At 37.8% G+C, this 21,089-nt stretch overlaps 1 protein-coding gene across 1 annotated transcript in view; it reads left to right on the forward strand.

Moving 5' to 3' along the window:
• The window catches only part of NECAB1 (N-terminal EF-hand calcium binding protein 1), a 205,664-nt gene that overhangs the window by 25,890 nt on the left and 158,685 nt on the right, over positions 1-21,089 (forward strand). Inside the window, exon 3 of the mRNA XM_032316523.1 lies at positions 9,540-9,648. Coding sequence (XP_032172414.1) covers positions 9,540-9,648 — 109 coding nt within the window. The remainder of the gene's footprint in view (positions 1-9,539; positions 9,649-21,089) is intronic.

The raw sequence follows: 21,089 nt of genomic DNA on the forward strand, positions 1-21,089 counted from the left end.
ACTATGGAAAGAGCCCAGATGTCCATCAACAGAAGAATAGATAAAGAAGATGTGGTGTATATATATACACAATGGAATACTAGGCAGCCATTTAAAAAAAACATGAAATTTTGCCATTTGCAATGATGTGGTTGGAACTAAAGGGTATTATGCTAAGCAAAGTAGGTCAATCAGAGACAATTATCATATGATCTCACTGATATGAGGAATTTGAGAAACAAGACAGAGAATCATAGGGGAAGGAAAGGGAAAATGAAACAAGATGAAACCAGAGAGGGAGACAAAACCTTAAGAGACTCTTAATCTCGGGACTCAAACTGAGGGTTGCTGGAGGGGAGGGGCATGGAAGGGTTGGGGTGGCTGAGTGATGGACATTGGGGAGGGTATATGCTATGGTGAGTGCTGTGAATTGTGTAAGACTGATGATTCACAGACCTGTACCCCTGAAAGAAATAATACATTATATGTTAATTTAAAAAATGTTTTAGTTGTTGGTGTATATATTTTTCACTAATTATGTTGCAGTATTTATTTTTATACTAATCTAAATCTATCTTCAAATAACACTATACCACTTGATGGGTAATATAGTTACCTTATAACAGAATATTTCCACTACCTCCTTCTGTTCTTATGAATTGATGTGATTTATTTCACTTACCTATATACTATAATTACCAATATGTTGTTAGTATTAATTCTTCATACATTTATCTTTTAGGTTAATTCAGAATGAGAAAAACAAAATATTTTATTTTCATTTATTTCTTCTTTGACACTATTCATTATATAAATCCAAGTTTCCAACCTGTATCACTTTCTTTCTCTCTAAGAATTTTTTTTTTTTAACATTTCTTTACGAGAAGTTATTGACAATGAATCTCTTCAGTCTTGTTCATCTGAAAAGGTCTTTATTTCACCTTCATTTTTGAGCAATAGTTTCACTGCATATAAAATTCTAGATTATAGGACTTTTCTTTCAACACTTTTAGATATTTTACCCCATAGTCTTTTTGCTTGTTTGGTTTCTGATTGGAAGTCCACTGTAATTTGCCATTTGTACTTTTAGTCCTATATAGACTATCGATTAAATTTTTTTCTATCTCTTTCTAAATTTTCTCTTTATCTTTGATATTCTGCAGTTTCAATATGATATGTCTAGGTATAGGGTTGCTTGGGTCAAAGTGGAGGGATATCAAGGAGGAATTTATCCTGTTTGCCCTCTCTGATCTTCCTGGATATGTGTTTTGGTTTCTGTAATTAACTTTGGAAATTTCTTAGCCATTATTGTTTCAGATATTTCTTCTGCTCTGTATTATCTTATCTTCTCCACCAGTTGTGTTTGTGTAACACCTTTTGAAATCTCTTAGGGTTCTTAGATGTTCTATTTAGGTTTAATTTTTTTTGTTGTTTTTTTCAGGCTCACTGATTCTTTTCTCAGCTGTATTGAGTCCGCTGATGAGCCCATCAAAGATATTCTTTAGGGCGCCTGGGTGGCTCAGCGGGTTAAGCCGCTGCCTTCGGCTCAGGTCATGATCTCAGGGTCCTGGGATCGAGTCCCGCATCGGGTTCTCTGCTCCGCGGGGAGCCTGCTTCCTCCTCTCTCTCTCTCTGCCTGCCTCTCTGCCTACTTGTGATCTCTCTGTGTCAAATGAATAAATAAAATCTTTAAAAAAAAAAAAGATATTCTTTATTTCTGTGTTTTTGATTTTTGACATTTTCTTTCAATTTTTTTTCCTAGAGCTTCCATCTCTGTTTACATTACCCATCTTTTCTCTTTTTTTCCATTAGACCCTTTAACCTGCTAATCATAGTTAGTTACAATTTCTTGTTTGATAATTCCAGTATCTCTGTCAGATCTGAGTCTGGTTCTAATGCTTGCTTGGTTTCTTCAGACTGCATTTTAGCATTCCTTATAATATTTTTGTGAAAGGTGATCATGATGTTTCAGGTAATAGGATATGAGATTAATAGGTTTCTAGCTTGAGAAATTATGCTAATCTTTTAGGAGTTGGGCAGTGTCTAATGTAGCTGTAGGTATTAAAACCTTCAAATTCCTCTTGTCTTTTTGTCTCCTCTGTTGATGTGGGCTTCCCTAAGTACCCCTCCTGAGAGAGAATCTGAGTCTTACAACTCTTTCAGCTGTAATCCACTGTGTTTATATGGGAGCCCTGTTAGTGCGATGATAAGGATTGGAGGAGCAATGTATTCAATAATCATCTGATTAAATCTCAGTCTTTCAGTGGGCCTGTGTTTCTGGGCTATGACCTTCCCAAGTGTTTCTTAGCTTCCCTTCAACTTATTTGATATGAAGGCTAGAGAGGACTGCAGTCAAAGAAATGTCTTCCCTTCAAGTAGGATAGGACTCTTTTTTTTTAATGTCTTAATTTTATTTTTTTTTTCAGTGTTCCAAGATTCATTGTTTATGCACCACACCCAGTGCTCCATGCAATACATGCCCTCCTTAATACACACCACCAGGCTCAGCCATCCTCCCACCCCTCTCCCTTCCAATACCCTCAGTTTGTTTCTCAGGGTCCACAGTCTCTCATGGTTCATCTCCCCCTCCATTAGGATAGAATTCTTTTTTTTTTTTTTTTAAGATTTTATTTATTTATTTGACAGACAGAGATCACAAGTAGGCAGAGAGGCAGGCAGAGAGAGAGGAAGGAAAGCAGGCTCCCCACTGAGCAGAGAACCCGATGCGGGGCTCCATCCCAGGACCCTGGGATCATGACCTGAGCCAAAGGCAGAGGCTTAACCCACTGAGCCACCCAGGTGCCCAGGATAGAATTCTGATACAATCTGTGCCTCTGAAGAATAGACTTTTGTCCTGAAGAGCACTCCGGGTATATTTCATGATTACTCTTGTTCTTCCCTATGCCTGAGCTACAAGGCGATCTTTTTTGTCTCCTCACTATGAGAATCTGGTGGGGTTCCTAGAGGTAAAACCCAGAAAGTGTGGAAGCTTCCTAAATCCTGAAGCCCCAGGAGTTTCTCCCTCTCATGCTAGTCTGTACCCAGCCCCCAGCAATTCATCAAAATTATCATGTAACTTTTTCTATCAGTTTATGGCTCCAGTAGCTTCTACTCTGTGTAAGCAGCTCTTGGCTCGGATTCTTTGGTTTTCCACTTTTTCTCAGACTTTTAGTAGTGGTTTGCCCTGCAACCTCAGTTTTCTGATGAGTCCAAGAAAAGTTACTGATTTTCAGTTTGTTCAGCTTTTTATTCTTCTAAGAATAGGAGTGATAATGTGTAAGGTCTTTACATATCAGAACTGAAATCAGAAGAACTTGTATTTTACTTGCATTTATATAATGTCAGTAACTTGTTTTAAAACAAATATAAAACATTAGACATTTGAAAGGTAGAGGCTGTGAAGAGATAAGGAAGTTAATGCACAATAATATTAAATGGCTTATGTTAAATGGTATGTACATTTGATAGTAAGTGTTTATTTACATGTAGTTAAATGTTAATATACTAATGATTATTTTTCTTAATTTACAATTTAAGTACTTCATTTTAGAAACAAGGTTGCTATTTTTTATTTCTGCCTCTAAAAATTTGCATATTATGCAAAGTATATGCTATTCTTTGTGTGTTAAACTGAGTAATGCTTTCCAGGTGTTCATTTTGTACAAGGATGTTGTTATTTTTGAAGATGATCATGTTTTGGAATTTTAATCTTAATAAACTACAATATTTAAAGTGTTCAAAAATGGTAAAGAAATACGTGAAGGAAAATCCAGTGTTTTGAAAGAATAATCTTTTTTTAGAGAGCAAGCACCAGTAAGTGGGTAGGGAGAGAGGGAATGAGAGAATCTTAAGCTCCACACCCAGTGGAACCCAGTGTGGGACTATCTCAGGACCTTGAGATACACAACCTGAGCCCAAATCAAGAGTCAGATGCTTAACCTACTGAGCCATCTTGGTACCCCAAAAGAATAATCACTTAAATGATCACAAAAACTAGATTAAAATCATGACTGTAGGAAAGGAAATTCTGAGATCAGTGCTCTAGTTGTTGGCATATTTGTAAAAACAAAACTTGAAAGAAAAATTAAATGAGTATTTTTAAAGACTCTTTTTTTCAAAGAAGTACCAGTTTTAGAATGTGAAAAAAGTTATTACCTAAGAAAATAAATTAAAAATTTCTATTTTTTTAATTAAAGATTTTTATTTACTTGGCAGAGAGAGAGATTGAGATCACAAGTAGGCAGAGAGGCAGGCAGAGAGAGAGAGGGGGAAGCAGACTCCCCGCTGAGCAGAGAGCCCAATGCAGGGCTTGATCCCAAAACCCTGAGATCATGGCCTGAGCTGAAGGCAGAGGCTTAACCCACTGAGCCACCCAGGTGCTCCCCCAAATTTCTACTTTTAAATAAGCATATCAAATACCCATTATTCTGTGTGTACTCAATAAGTACTTTTCAAGAAGGAGAACAATATGGGAATTAGTAATACATAACCATCTTGACTTAGCAAGACTGAACATGTAAAGCCACCCAAAAATCACACCTACTTTCATTGAACTCGTACTGTGTGTTACGTACTGTGCCAAGTGTTTTCTGTACAACCTCTAAATCTTTGCAACAAACAAGCATTTATAAAATCTGAAACTTAAAGAATTAGTTGGTATTTCCAAAGTCTGTTCTATGCCCTTTTTCAGAATGTAGGCATTCTCCTTGGGAGAATGAACTCACTTCTAGGACCTCAATTAGTATGTATTGGTAATTCTAAGTGCCTCTCCCTCTTTTTGTCCTTCTCATCTCTCCCTCTCTCTCTCCTCTATCCCTATGATATATATCCTATATTCTAGACCCCATATCCCCTGCTTGCTAGATGCATCTACTTATTCCACAGGTACATCTAATTTTTGCAGGCTGAAGAGCCTAGTACTCAACCGTATGCTTTTTGCCTTATGTTCTCTCTTGCGAGAATAACGATATTATCCATCTGATTACTCAATTTTGGATGGGTGTCAGGTTTGCCTTATTGTCCCCTCTCATTCGTCACCTCTAACTGATCACCAGTTCTTATTGATTCTGTTTCCTAAATAGATTATAAATCTGGTCACTTACTTTGTGTTCTTACTGTTACCACCGAGGTTTAAGCCGCCATTTATTCTCACCCTGATTAGGGCAATGACCTCTATCTGTCTTCTCTTCGGGTGCCACACCTGTCCACTCCACTCTACACACTGCAGCCACGTAAGCTTCCTAATAGGGCAGTGGATCCTCTTGGGGTAAATTCAGAAGCCTTTACCATGATTTGTATGGTTTTTCATGATATTGAAAAACCAGACTCTCTGTGTCTAACTCTCTGGCTTGTTCTTCCTCCCACCCAGCATGTAGCCTTTTGTCCCAGCTTTGTTGGTGCGTAGTTGACACTTTAAGATTGTATATATTTAAGGTGTACAACTTGACAGACATATGTATTCTGCAATATTTGGTACAATAAAGCTACTTAACATATTCATCTCCTCACACAATTACTCTTTCCTTATGGTAAAAATACTTAATAGCTACCCTTCTAGGAAATTTCAAGTATACAATACAATATTGTTAGCTGTAGTCACATCGTTGTGCATTAGCTCTCCAGAACTTAATCGTCTTGCATAACTGAAATTTTGTATCCCTTGACCAACATCTCCCAGTTCCTGCTCCCCCCAGCACCTAGTAACTATGATTTGCTCTACTTTGGTACGTATTCTTCAACCATGTTTACTGAGTTTTCTTTTCAATTCCCAAACCGTATCATTTCTTGCCTCCTAGCTTTGTGGTTAGCATTTCTTCTACCGGGAATACTCTTCCCCTTTACAGATCTTTCCCCATTAACCTTTGTTTTTCATTTGTATTTCAGCTGAAATGTCACTTATTCTGGAAAGCCTTCGCTATATACCTACATCAGGGTTTGTTTCTTTTCTGCACGGTTTCACATCATCCTGGGTCTCCTAGAATTACTCTTATCAAACAGTCTTTGCCTATTCATTTGCTATATCCTCCATCATAAGTACAAAATCCTTAAGGGCTTGCCTGTCTATGTTCTTAGCACAAAACACTGTTGGATCATAGTAGGATCTGAGTAAAAATTTGATGGGACAGTGAGTGAAAGTGCTATACTAATAATTTGTAAATCCATGTTAAAAACTCAAGATTTCTTTGTTCTAACACTGTTCTGAGTGGGACGCCTGGGTGGCTCAGTTGTTTAAGCAGCTGCCTTCGGCTCAGGTCATGATCCCAGCATCCTGGGATTGAGCGCATCAGGCTCCTTGCTCAGCAGAGAGCCTGCTTCTCCCTCTGCCTCTGCCTGCCCTTCTATCTGCTTGTGCTTGCTCTGAGAAATAAAAAAATAAAATCTTAAAAAAAAAAAAAGATAAAAAAAAGACTGTTCTAAGCAACTGCAATCTGCTACCTCCATCTCAAAAATTAATGGAATGTAGAGTATAAGATCAGAATACTTTAAAAATAAAGCAAAGGAGGGGCCAGCTATGCTCAGGACAAACTCAGGCAAAGTATGTGATTCAGATATGAAAAGCTGGAAAACCTGTATCATTTGTTAGTAAAGATTAAGATTTATTATAGGAGGGCCTGTGGGGTGGGGGATGGGGTCAATGGGTGATGGGCATTGAGGAGGGCACTTGTAATGAGCACTGGGTGTTATATGCAAGGGGTGAATCACCAAATTCTCCACCTGAAACTAATACTACACTATATGTTAACTAAATTGAGTTTAAATTTAAATTTAAATAAAATTTAAGTAAAATATTGAAAGAAAAAAAGATTTATTGTCATAGTATATCAGGTCTCACAAGATTTGGCTAATCTGTAAGCCAGTATAAATCAAGGTTTAATTATGTTCCATTTCAAAAGAAAAGATCAGTTGAAAAATTGAAGTTGAAAAAAAAATATTTTAATAAAAAAAATTGAGATGGATTTGTTAATGTAGAACCACACTAGAAAGGAGTATTTTGTCTCCTTTTCCTTAAAAACAAAAAACTGTAATACTTTTGTTTAACATTAAGGAATTAGTCTAGAAATATTCCAAAGTAACTCATTATAACTGCTTATTTAAAAGTGTGGTATCCTGAATTTAAGACTTCTAGGAGTCTTGGATGTGGTTAAAAACAGACTTTCAAAATGTAGCTTCCATCCTTCAAGTCAGGACTAAAATTGAATGCCTCCTTTATCTTTTTATATTTTTTCTAATAAGAATTACAAAGAAAAAAGGCTTTTAGACCCATAGAATGATCAGAGCATTTGTTGTTCAGTGCTTTTATTTGACAGTATTTACATTACCACTCTAGCTTACTTACTTATGGGGGTTATAAAGCAGTATACAGAGGCTCCTGCTGTCCATAGGGTGCATAGGCAGGTTAAGTTCTATAATAGCCCAGTTCAGTTTAGCTGAGCCATTAAATATTCACCAAAGGAAACCTGTTCCACCATGGATATGTATGTATTACATCTGTTACAAATTTCCATAATAGAGTTTCCTCCTCTCCATTATGAGTTGATTTCTATCTTCTGTCTTCTTCCTATCTTCTTTCCTTTCTCTCTCCCTCTTCCTTTCTCCCTCTCTTTCCTTCCTCCCTTCCTTTCTTTTTTCCTTTCTTCTCCCTCCCTCTCTCCCACCCCCTCCCCTCCCTCTTCTCTTCCTCCCTCTCTCCCTCTCTTCTTCCTCCCTTTTCCTTCCTTCTTTCCTCTATACCTAGATGTGATTTGTGTCCAGTTCCCCAACCTTGTGATATATTATTTTGCCAAAGTAAGGAGATACACAGTAACAATAACTATAATATGTCCAGTCTGGAATACACCTCAGGTTACACTGAGCCAAAGTTAAACATAGTTATTTGAGATATGAGACTAAAATATCCCATCCAAAAGCAGAAATGCAAAATCAGACAATTGATGAGCCTGGTGGATTCAGTTTCATTTTGCAGTGGGTTGCTGTGGCCTTTGAATGGCTGAGCTAGACTGGGGTAGGTCCATCCAGGGGATCTCTGGGAGTGAGGATCTCATTCAGTGCACAATCTAGATCAGGTTTGTTGTGACCTCTAATGCTAAGTCTGCTCAGTTAGCTATTGGCAAGAATTAACTGGAAGATTGCTTTAAGACACCTATTAAGTTAAAAGTATAATTATATGGAATTTAAAAACTCTCAAAGGTCTTTATATTTCTATTTTGCAAATAAGGATTTCTGAAAATGTTACAGCCTTTAAATCCCTATCTGAAAAAGCAGCTCATTCAGTGATTAGGCCTATTGTGTCCTTTATGGTAAGTGTTAGTGTGAGGAGGACTCTCACAGGTCATTAAAAATCTTGATTTCTTGACTGCCCCACCCCCCTTCCATGCCCTCTAGGAGATTAAGATGCTCTGGCAGGGCGCAGGAATTTGTATTTTAACTGAACTCCAGGGGGTCTGTGGGCCATCTTTTGAGGGGGGGAAAAAAAAAAGACCCAAATGGGTCTTGAAGATCCAATCCTATTAAATCTTATCACCTTTTTCTCAAAGACACATTCTACTTTGTTGAGTATGGTGTTGGTAGGAGTTTTGTGACCCTAAATTCTTTCCTCCTCTTTGTAAATGGAGAGGAACATTCCACCACTTAAATCATTTGGCAACTTACCTGAGATAACTGGCAAACCATTTTCCTGCGTAGAAAGAAGGATGTTTTCTTTTTCCTTCACATCTATTCGCTCCCTTAAATTTTCTGCTTCTGTATCTAGTAAAGATCTTTTACTTTAATTTGTTACTGTGTTTCTTCAGTCTCTACTTATCCACATTTACCTGTTGCAGAATGTCAGATGCAAAAGTTACTAAAACTCCTCATGCCCCCAAATGAAAGGATCTTTGATCGCCCTAACTCCCATATATTCCAAAGTATATCTCTTATTGCCTTTACTGTGTGTTATTGTGTAATACACTTACACTAACATCTACACATCTTATTTTTTTTTATTAGACTCCCTAATTTAATTGTCATTCACTTTTGTATTCCACAATAAGTAGAATGTGCTTGTCTTTAGAAACTGTTCTTTTGTTTAAATAGTAGGGAATGAATACCGTTTGTTGGATTGTAATAACGATTCTAAAATCTAAATGTTAGTATTCGTTTAATCAATATGCATTATTAAACATCCAGTATTTATTCTGTAATCTGCTAGGTCCTGTATATCAAGACAAAATGTCTAAATAAGTGACTCTGTCTTAGGCTATTATTTGGTTGGGTGGATAACCTTTTGACATGTTAAATTGTTTGTTAAATGTTTGCCCTAGAAATAAATAATCCCAAACATACTTAAAACCATTAGACCTATTTCATCAGGGAGTATACATCTGAAGCCTATGTACTATAGAGAGATATTAAATTATTTTTCTTTTTTGCACTTTGAATTATTCGTTCTTTTAAAATAAATGTGTTTACAGACACAAATAAACCTGCATAAGCATTTGGGCAAAGTTTTTAAAATTAAAAGATATAACAATATACAGAGGTGAAATGATTTGCTTCTCTTCTGTCTGTTCCTACCATTTCAGATGATGGAAAATTGTCCTTTGAAGAATTCAAAGCATATTTTGCAGATGGAGTTCTGAGTGGAGAAGAATTACATGAGCTCTTCCATACCATCGACACACATAATACCAAGTAAGGAACTTTTTTATCATTCGATTCTGCAAATGATGTAGAGAAGGTGTGACCAAGCACATACTGATGAAAGAGGAAATATGCAGAGGATACATTTTGTAATGTTTAATTCCTTATGGTTAGCTTTGAGATACTCCCTTTTTAGTAATTGAAATAGTCTGAAAAACCAAGCACTGAACTGTGAAACAGCGATCTTCTGTAGGGAGCCCTCTTTTTAAAAAAAATATTTTATTTATTTATTTGAGAGAGAGCATGAGGGAGGAAAAGGTCAGAGGGAGAAGCAGATTCCCATGGAGCTGGGAGCCCATTACAGGACTCGATGTGAGACTCGATCCCAGGACTCTGGGATCATGACCTGAGCTGAAGGCAGTCGCTTAACCAACTGAGCCACCCAGGCGCCCTGTAGGGAGCCCTCTTAGGGTAACTTTAGAGTGTGCAAAATGTAAAACAAAAGCAAAGATTATAAATAATTCTAATTCTATCAATATTAAGAAAATAGAATTTTAACTTGTTTCTTAGCTTTCATCTCTGTTTGCTTCATCTAAAAATTGTCCTTAGGCCATTCTTATATTAGTGCAGTGAAATGCAGAGCTGCAGTGATTATCTGGACAAATCACTGTTCCCTGGGGTAAGCAGGTAATTTGGAATACAGAATTCTTTTCTGAACAATGAATGAATACAGTGATCTATTTTATTTATTTTACATATATAGTTCTTTCCTTTGCATCAGTTGAGTATTGATAAAGTTTCTATTTCTATTCTTACTATACTTAAAAACATAAAATAATGAGGAATTTAGGATAGAGAACAAGAGAAATGTGCTGTTCGATTTGGGTAATTGAATCAAATCACATTTGTGACAGTCATGATTACAGAATTCTAATGTGGAAAATGCATCATTTCAGTCTTGCCGTGAGATCCATCAGCGTGTCTGCTACTTGAACAATCACTGTGTTGCTTTAGGCCAAGTGTTGACATGGTTCCAGGCAGTGAGCCAGCTTGCCAAGAAAAATGCTTTTGGGCTACCTCTAAGCATAGACTCTTTTTGCGACAAACTAGTAAGAAAAATTAAAAGATTAAATTCACTTAACTCAAGCAGCTGCAAATTGTTAAATAATCAGTTTGTAAATTTCTTGACTTCTGTTGGAATTTCAAATTCCCTATGAAACCGCTTACGTTTTTTTGTTGTCAGAAATAGTGTGAGCTGTTCAACAAATCTAAGTCCCTCCTGGGTATTGGTAGTACAGCATGGAATCAGCTTATAATTTATGGAACAGCAGACCCCCTCACTGATCACTTCTATATAATATCGTAGGTACTGTGACTGAGGTATGTAGGACTTTGGGATAGTATGTAGAGGTATAGTGTGTAGAGGTATTGTGACTGAGGTATGTAGAACACTTTGGGATAACACAGTGGGGCAGGGAATTTTAGCCTACTTTGGCAGGCTCCAGGAATGTTCTGAGGATTAGGAAGCCAGGAGCTGAGTCTTTATGGGAGAGCAGAAACTGATTAGATAAAGAAGGGGATGAGAGGATATATATTCCAACTAGAGGAAAAATGAATAAGGAAAGACCTGGAAGTAAGCTGGACAGGAGTGACAAGTATTTTCTCGTCACCAAAATGTCAGTTTGTAAGGCTGAGTGCAGGAGGAGAAAAATCTGGGAAGGGAAGAATGGGCCAGACAAGAAGGAACTGGCATTCTGAGAAGCAAAAGTGTTTCAAATTTAAACTGCAGGCTAGGAGACGCTCTTAAAGCTCTTAAACCAGGGAGAAATATCTTTGTAGGTCATTGTGGCGCCACTAAGGGGCAATGCTAATGGGGTAAATGTGGAGAAGGACCACAGATGCTAGCTGAATTCTTAAATGACTGCTGGGGAATAATGTTTATGCATGGAAGAAAGGAAGCCATGTGAACCATTCCGAGAAATGATATTTAAGTGAAAGAGCAGAGGCTCCCTTTGTGGCTCAGATGTTGGAAGTTGAGATGCTAATACTTCATTATGTATGCTGATTATTTCTTCTACATTACATTTATTACTAGAGTTTTAACAATATCCAGGTTTGGAACAATCATTGAAAGTCATAGTTGCAAAATTCGGTGTCACAGAGATTTTTCAAAACACATTGACTCCTGGGGTGCCTGGGTGGCTTAGTTGTTAAGCGCCTGCCTTTGGCTCAGATCCTGATCGCAGGGTCTTGGGATGGAGCCCCACATCAGGCTCCCTGCTCAGCGGGGAGCCTGCTTCTCCCTCTCCCACTCCCACTGCTTGTGTTCCCTCTCCTGCTGTATCTCTCTCTGTCAAATAAATAAAATCTTAAAAAAACAAAAAACAAAAAAACACATATTTGCTCCTATTAGTGAAAAACAAAGTTTTCAATAGACCTTGTTGGACTGGTTTTGCTATTTTATTTATACATTTATTAGTTGAAATTACTTGGCATAGCATTAAGATTACATTAATTGCTAAAGAAGTCTATGCAATGATTTATACAGTAAGTCCAAAAGAGTGATGATTTCTTTTCTTTTCTTTTCTTTTTTTTTAAGAGTGATGATTTCTACCAGTTACTCTCACATATGCATTAGTAAAAGCACTTAAGTGTTTTAGGGTAACTTTTCTGATACTTGTATTCAACTTAATTTGGGGCTAATGTAGACATTTCTGAATTGTATTTTTTTTTTTTAAAGAAAGTATGTCAGTGTCTGCTTTGATCTTTTAGGGAGATTAATTCAAACACTGACGTAGAAATTTCAGAGCTATACTTCAAGCAAATGTTAACTTTTGTCTTTGCATGATCCAAGGTTTAATTATTTTAGTGATTGTACTATACATGCCATATAATTTTCCCCTTCCACATAACTTCTAAGAAAATATGTTCTCATGGGCTGAGCATTGCCAGCCTTTCAAATTTGCTCAAGGGTACATCCTGGCCTGAAGGAGCCAAGTTATACATAGGCTAGAGCTCGTCCTGCAGACTCATTGTCTCACATTTATGGTGACCCAAGAGATTCAAATTCCACGAATGTCTGCTGCTGAGGCCCTTGGGGATGCCTGGTTCCTGCCCCTCCTGATATCTGGTGGTTTAACTTCCTCTTGGAGTCCATTAAATCACTATTCACTTAATGCACTGCATTTTCTTAAGCTTATTTGAGTAAGATTCCATTCTATGCAAAAGTATATTCTAAGTATTATCTCAGCTCATTTCTGTCATCTATAGAAATCTGTCTTTTTGCTATAAATATTAGATTTGCTGTGTTTGAAAAGTGACATATCCACTCTGAAAATATTTAGAAATAAGGAAAATATTGAGAACCTATCTTGCTAGCTAAATTCTCCCCTTTTTTCCCATGAAGAATATTCTGCTCAATCATGGAAAGCAAATGTTATTTAGAAGTATAAATAATTAAAGTTATTTAAATACCAAAATTAAGTAAATTATTCCTTATAAAAGGATATAAAAAAAGCCATCAGGTAAATCTACAGATTTTCAGAAACCATGTTTTTATAGGAAGCTTTTAAATGAACAAAGTTTAACATAGAGTGGTGCAATAATTAAAACAAAGTTTTAAGTTAAAAATATATATATTGCCCTGTCCACACACATTTAGGTAGAAGTTTTATTTTATTTTTAGTTTTTTTAAGATTTTATTTATTTATTTGCCAGACAGAGATCACAAGTAGGCAGAGTGGGAGGCAGTGGGGGGTGGGAAGCAGGCTCCCTGCTGAGCAGAAAGCCCAACTTGGGGCTTGATCCCAGGACACTGGGATCATGACCTGAGCTGAAGGCAGAGCCTTTAACCCACTGAGCTACACCCAGGCGCCCCTAGGTAGCAGTTTTAATTTCCAAATCCAATTCTCCAGGTTTTTCTCCTTTCCTTTTGTTCATTCGTTTCTTTTCTCTTTTATTTCATTCATTTATTTATTTATTAAGATTTTATTTATTTATTTGCAAGACAGAGATCACAAGTAGAACCGGGGCGGGGTGGGGGGGCAGAGGGAAGCAGGCTTCCCGCTGAGCAGAGAGCCCGGAGCGGGTCACTATCCCAGGACCCCAGATCATGACTGGAGCCAAAGGCAGAGGCTTCAACCCGCTGAGCCACCCAGGCGCTATTTTAATTTAAAAAATCAACATGTTCATTTAAGAAATTATGTTTAGAAGATTCGACTGCAGCTTTTAGTATGCCCTGGAACCACTTGAATCTTTTCAGTCAGATTTCCTTTCCTGGATGCAAGTAAACTATCACCAACAAATACAAGAACAGACCCGAAGACATGCATCTTCATAAGAACTTACACATTTGAGACACTGCAAAGATTTCTGTACATGAATACTACCAAGATAGGAAGTATTTATAGGTCTGAATCATAGAGAATTTTTTCTAGTGTATTTCAAAATGAAGCCATCAACCACATGTCCCTCCATATTAAGGGAGGTGTCGAGGGAGTTGTGGTCACCTTTCCAGCCTGCAGAGTTGCAAGCTTAATCTCAACATTTGGTATAATATCCTTCTAATGAGAATTCCGTGAATCATCTTAATTCTTGACTAGAATTTTAAGATAATGTTTTGTCAGAAATTATATTCAGGCCTAATGTAGATGGCCTGCAGATTGCACTCGGAGCAAGGACTAGAAATAAAAAACAAACTGAATGAAAGTAGGAGAAATCTGAAGGCATCAGAAGTCTAAATTTTCATCCCCTATATTCAAAAATTTATTTTAAATTTGGTAGATCTTTTCCATTATGTTTGTACATTCAGGATTTTTCAGGAGTTTTTTTCTTCAGTGGTGTAGTTGGTTGAGTGTGGGACAAAAAGCCAACTTGTTCCTGTGGAGGATACTTGGGTTATACGGCATAACAAAGAAAAAGAACATCAAAATATAAGTTTCTGTCAACAGGGCAAAATATTGTTGAAATTTTTAACTTTCTCAAACTTTAAAGGAAGTGTACATAACCTAATAGTCCACAACATTCTGAAAATGCCATGTTGACTTTACTAAGCCTTTCGTGATTTCACAGACTTTTGTCAAGCCTCATTTTAACTGCCTGCTGTCTGGATCAAATATGCCTAGTCTTTTCTCTTCTTAAAAAAAGAAAGAATTATTAATTTCTCAGTCATTTTAATTAGCCTTGTTACAGCTTTTCCATCTCCATTAAAGGGTTTTGGGCACATGTTTTTCTCAAATTTTGTATAAGTTACTGTCTAAAAAAGAATATACAAAGCCCTTAACATTTAAGTTTAGCGAAGTTTAGCACAAAATAAATCTAGAGCTTCAATAGCTTAACATTGAAGCCACCACATCAGAGAGCAGGAATAGATAGAAGGAAGATCATTAGGTCAAGAGGAAACTTCCACAGTTGATCAGAAGAGCTCTTACTCATCAGAATGCCAGCTTGTCTACATTTTTCAGTCAGAGGAACACATGAATAAATTAACATAATTCCCTTGGTGTTAACCATAGCACAGGCGGGGGAAAGATCCCCTAGAGACCAAAAATGATTCTTCCAGTGTACTGCACTTTGGAGTTCCAGATTGTTAAGATAAACCAAATGGTAAAACAGATGGGAATGTTGCTCTTAGGTCAGAGAGTGAACACACAGAAGAGCTTCCCAGGGCCTGCAGATGGAAGTTGGGGGGAGGGTTTAACTAGAGATGGGCAACTGTTGTCTTCAGGTCGAGTATTCCTCATTCTAGGCTAAAATAATTTTTTCAGTGCCGATTACTGGGATTTCACCCAATACTTGTTAAATCACTGAAGCACACCAAAGTGACAGAAATATCACCACCTACTAAAAGAGCATAGTCCATCTTGAGCTAGCTCTAAAAGCTCAAAAATCTCTTTCTTAAACAGAAAATTTCTCTCAACTTCCACTTATTTTTCTTAGTTCCGCTCCTTAGGGGCATGCAGAAGACAAATATTTTATGACAAGTCTTTCTAATATTTGAAGACAGTTTTATGCACCAATGATGAGATTAAATCCCATAATAATTGGAGAGTAATGATATCCAAGGATTTATTCCAGATGGCAGAATTTGGTTCCTTCTGAAACAGAAGGTTGTTCATCTTTTATTTGTGCACGACAGTGAAATGCTAAGGCTTGATGAGTTGGTTGATGCAACCACTTTCTCCTTGAGTTACTCATCACATGCTTAAGTAGACACATTTTGTGGGCAGTAAGAAAAGAAGGCAGTACCAGTACCCAAGGGAGAAACAGTAGGTTGGTCTGAAAAGTATGTGACACAGCTTGCACTGCGTTGTGACTGGAAAGTTTATTGCAATTCCATAGTGGGCATGAGAGAGCTTCCTATTAACATAACCAGTCGCATCTTCAACTGGAACTGGAGGCTCAAAAAGCAGCACCAAGACTTAAGTGCCTGGAGAATAGGGCAGGTCACAGTCCCAGGTGCTAGGCCAAGCAAGGATGCCATGACTGAGAGGTACACAGTAAAGAAGCTGGAAAAGAGGAAGAGGTTGTGTAGCTATATGTCAAGATGTCAAGAGAGTAAAGCGAAAAGTACCATACTATAATAGGGCGAAATGGAGTGGACAGACCAGGTGTCCAGAGTTGAGGTTTAGCAATACAGATTGGCCAAAGGAGCTCTGGCTGAAGAGTGCTCCAAGTATTCTAGCAAGGCCCAAACTGGCCATGAGCAAATGAGCAGAGAACACAGATGGAGCATTTCTTTCAGCTCCACGATCAAGGCTTAGCTGTAGCACAATGAGATACCACATCACGCTGGTCAGAATGGCTTTAATTAACAAGTCAGGAAATAGATGTTGGCGAGGATGTGGAGAATGGGGAACCCTGCTGCACTCTTGGTGGGAATAGAAATTGGTGCAGCCACTCTGGAAAACAGTATGGAGGTTCCTCAAAAAGTTAATAGAGCTACCTTATGACTGAGCAATTGCACTAGTAGGCATTTATACAAAGGATACAAAAATAGTGACAAGAAGGAGCACATGCAGTCCAGTGTTTATAGCAGCAAAGTCCACGATAGCCAAAATATGGAAAGAGCCCAGAAGTCCATCAGTGGATGAATGGATAAAGAAGATGTGGTATAGATATATAAGGAAATATTACTCATCCACCAAAACGAACGAAATCTGCCATTTGCAACGATGTGGATGGAATTAGAGGATATTATGCTGAGTGAAATATGTCAGTCAGAGAAAGAAATACCATATGATTTCACTCATGTGGAATTTAAGAAACAAAACAGATGAACATAGAGGAAGGAAAGAAGAAATAAGTAAAAAAAAGAGGGAGGCAAACCATAAAAGACTCTTAACCACAGGACACAAACCGAGGGTTGCTAGAGGGGAGTGAGTGGGGGAATGGGGTAACTGGGTGATGGGCATTAAGGAGGGTACCTGAAGTTAGGAGCATTGGGTGTTCTATGCAACGGATAAATCACTGAATTCTACCCCTGAAGCTAGTAATACACTATATGTTAACTAAATTGAATTTAAAATGAAAAATGTTTTACAAAGACTTAGCTGTAAGAACTAGGCTGTGAGCTGACCCCTATCCAGACATTAAGTAAACTCCTTGGCATAAACAGAGAAAGGCTGGCCAATGTATGGTGCTTTCCAGAGGGAGAAGCAATTATCTATCAACTGTGGCCAATGATTTTAGTTCAGAATGTTTATATGCCAAGTGAGGCACGGAGTCAAAGGAGCCTGATACTAAGGAGGGAGAGAATAACATTCTGTACAGATTCTTCAACTTCTCCCAAGCTTTGCTTGACAGTAGGGCAGAAGACAATAGAGTGGGCAGGACTTCACTGGTCGTGAGCGACAGAAGCATAAATTAAGCTGACCTAGAAAATTATGTATCTAAAAAGTCCAGAGATTGGCTTCATGTGTGCTGGAACCAAGTATTGCAGCAACAGTGCTAGGAATCTGTCTGCCCTCATCTCTCACCTCTTCTTTTCTCCATGGGGGCTGTTCTCTCGAGCACATCCTCTTCCTGAGAATACAGGATAGTCACTAGAAGCTCTGGGTTCGTATTGCCACCAGCTTGGCAAACTCCCAGAGATTACCTTCCTTTCCCAAGAGTCCCAGCAAAATTCTGATCTTGAATTATGTTAGCTTGGCTTGGGTTACATTCACATCCCTGAAAAATCACCATTTTCAGGAAAATACAATGTGAAAGAGAAGAGGAATATAATCCATTTCCCTAAAAGGACAAGAGGCTTGGTGGAGTTTGAGTTCCAGAAAGTCTTTACTGAGTGTGGGGTCATTCAGGAAAATCAGGAGCTCTTTTTATATTTTTTAATTTATTTTTATTATTTTTCTAAAAATTTATTTATTTATTTGACACAGAGAGAGAGAGAGAGAGAGATCACAAGTAGGCAGAGAGGCAGGCAGAGGGGGCAGGGGAAGCAGGCTCCCCACCAAGCAGAGAGCTTGATGCAGGGCTCCATCCCTGGACCCTGAGATGATGACCTCAGCCAAAGGTAGAGAGGCTCAACCCACGGAGCCACCTGGGCACCCCTGGAGCTCTTTTTAATGGAAAGATTGAAGCCAGGGAGAAATTTTTGTTTAAACAGGCCTCCTGGTGGCCCTGAGCTGTCCAGGGTTCTAGTTCCCTACACCTGCTCCCTTCCTGACCATCTGATTGGGTTACTTCCCAGTGTTCCTGTGTTCCCATGCTCCAACTACTAGAATCATGTCTGCAGTGCCATGTCTTTGCTCCTTGTGGTCCTGCCAAGTCTCTGTATCTTCAGGGACTGCCAAAATTTAGGCAGACTTAATGCATAACACCTGTTCTTTATTCCTGAGTCTTTCTCCATAGTTACCCATCTAGTCTGGACACTCTGGGCAGTTCTCACTTATGGTGTTCTTCTTATTTCTTAAGAATTTTAAAAATTAGCACTATGAACATGGCTAAGAGAGACACTCTGATTATATTCTATATGGGTACACTTTAGAGACTGGAAACAGAAGTTTTACAGTCTTACTCGACCTCACTCTAACCCATAACCGGGTCTCCAGGTAGTGATTGCATCTGGCCATTAGCACTAATCCGTGGCCAACGAATTTACTTAATACTCAGCTATTTTTCAGATGTGCCTTTCATTTCAGTCATCTCTGAAACGCATCTACTTTCTTTGAGCATTTCTAGCTCCTAAAGAGAGGGAGAGAAAAACACAGGCTGTTTCCTGAGAGTTCCTTTTAAAATTCTTCACTTTACCGTGACGGCTTTTCCTTGACACCATTACCACTTCCTCCTAAATCAGGCCACTCTACAATCTGCAGTGTTGATTGAGCTGAGGATTCTTTCCTGGAGGAAAAGTGAGGATTCGACAAATCTACTTTATAATTAAGAAGATTAGCATAGTTTGGGGGATTTATAAAGGAGAGAATTTTAAAGAGATTTTCTTTTTCAGATGATGGGGAAGTGGATTCCCTTTAGTTACAATTTCTGAAGAAAAAAAAAATCGGCCTCAATTGTCTCTGCTGGTAGACAAGCCAAATTTGTGTCGAGGCAGTTCATGTCTGATTTCTAAAAAAAAGTGTTGAGGAAATGTTTAATTTTTTAATTAAGTAGAAAAGTAAATTTATTGAATGGTCATGTGCCAGGCACTTACTTGCCTCATCTTATATAATCTTCACAGAAATGAAATAAAAAAATATTCTTCTTCACAACATTCAGTTAAGAAATCTGATAAAGTTCAGTGAATCGCCCAGGGTTTCACAGATACCATATGTAAGGGCCTGGGATTCTCTTAGGGCTACCTTAAAACCCAAAGTCAAGCTTATTGTCAGGCCACTTCTGTAAATTTTCAGATATTCAGCTATTTATTTTGTCTCTCAGAAGTCACAATATTCCACAGCCAGTTTTAAAAACCACTTTCAGGTATTTTCTTTTTGATGAAAAGGTGGTTCATTCTCTCCAGCAATAGAATATATTTGGATGTACAGTATAGAGGTAATTGCCTTAATTGCTGCCTTAATCTCTTCCCTTTTTTAAATCATTATGTAGGATTTTTACAGTGTGGGAGTTGCCACAATGTAGAGATGTTATTCTTTTTCTCTATGTACATTATTTCCATTCTTTGCACATGTCCCCGCCCTCATCCTACCTTTGTATCTGGGATTCATCTCTTACTTTTGGACTTGGTTCCCTACCGCCTTCCATTCTGTCACGGTGCACTTGCCTCATTTTCTCCATTGTTCTTCAGAGCACTCACAGAATTGTACTGTTTCCTTTAATCATTTGTGTTGAAGCCTTTTGCATTCATGCTGTTTCAGATCATCTTATATTTTTAACCTTATCTAGAGAATTCTTTTCTGGTTGTCATCTCTTCTTCCCAATAAAGAACACGAGTTTTCTTTTAATTTTTACTGAACTCACTTCCCATCAGCTATAACACAACTGCTGGGGGTAAAGTAAAATTGATTACTGCTCGAAACAAAAATTGTCTACTGAGAAAACTAGGTGAATTATTTATTCACATAGACGCAGCCTTCTTTCTTACCTCACCAATATTCACCGAATGGATGAAATCAAGTCAGCAAAATGTTAACCCCAGTATTTTTCAAAAACACAGTACTTAACTTCTTTGGACATTTTCTTCCTCTTCATCGCCCAATGCACCAACCAATTCTGTCTCCCTCCACCCCCCCCGCCCTGCTCATTTATCTTACAAATCCATCTAATTCTCTTCATGGTCACTATCGCTACCTAAAGACAAGCTTTTTCTCATTTTTCTCAAAATGTCAGTTTGGTGGAATATTTACAGATTTTTTTCTCTATGTTACCGCTAGGTTTCAGGATTTTTTAAAAATAAATATAGATTACAAATAGTCTGAAAGTGATTGCTTCCCTTTGAAATGTATTTTTTCAAGGGCACTCTCTTAAGGAAGTTATTTCACTCTACAAAAAAGAATTATATAAATAACATATACTTACCGTAGAAAGGATTCAAACAGTACAGAAATCTTAAGAAAGAGCATAAAAATACCTGAAATTTTACAACCTCGATTTTACCAATGGCATTTGATTGCCATACCTCTATTGTGTACATTCTGTTTTAATCACAGGAAGCTATTTTCTTGGATTTCTTCGCCTTTCCCACTATCCATGCCTATCTCACCCCACATAACCACTCTCTACCACCTAAGCTGTGATATTCTGTATCTGTATCTTTTCCCATATTTAAGTAATCATGTACACATCTATACATCTCATGAAAGTTTTCCTTGACCTTTCTTATTAGGTTAGATTTCTGAGGCTGCTTTCTCCTTGTAGTGAGTATCTCTTCTCTGAAACACTTATATAAGTTACAATTTTATATTTGTTCTGTGTTTTTTTGATTCATGCTCACCTCCCTGGTATAAACTACATGAAGACAGAGATCATGACAGCTTTGCTTTCCAGTGATTCCCAGATCTAGCAGTCTCTGGTACATATAGTGGGTTCGGGGAGAAGGG

This window comes from Mustela erminea, chromosome 16 (assembly GCF_009829155.1).
Source record: "Mustela erminea isolate mMusErm1 chromosome 16, mMusErm1.Pri, whole genome shotgun sequence".
Lineage (NCBI taxonomy): Eukaryota > Metazoa > Chordata > Mammalia > Carnivora > Mustelidae > Mustela > Mustela erminea.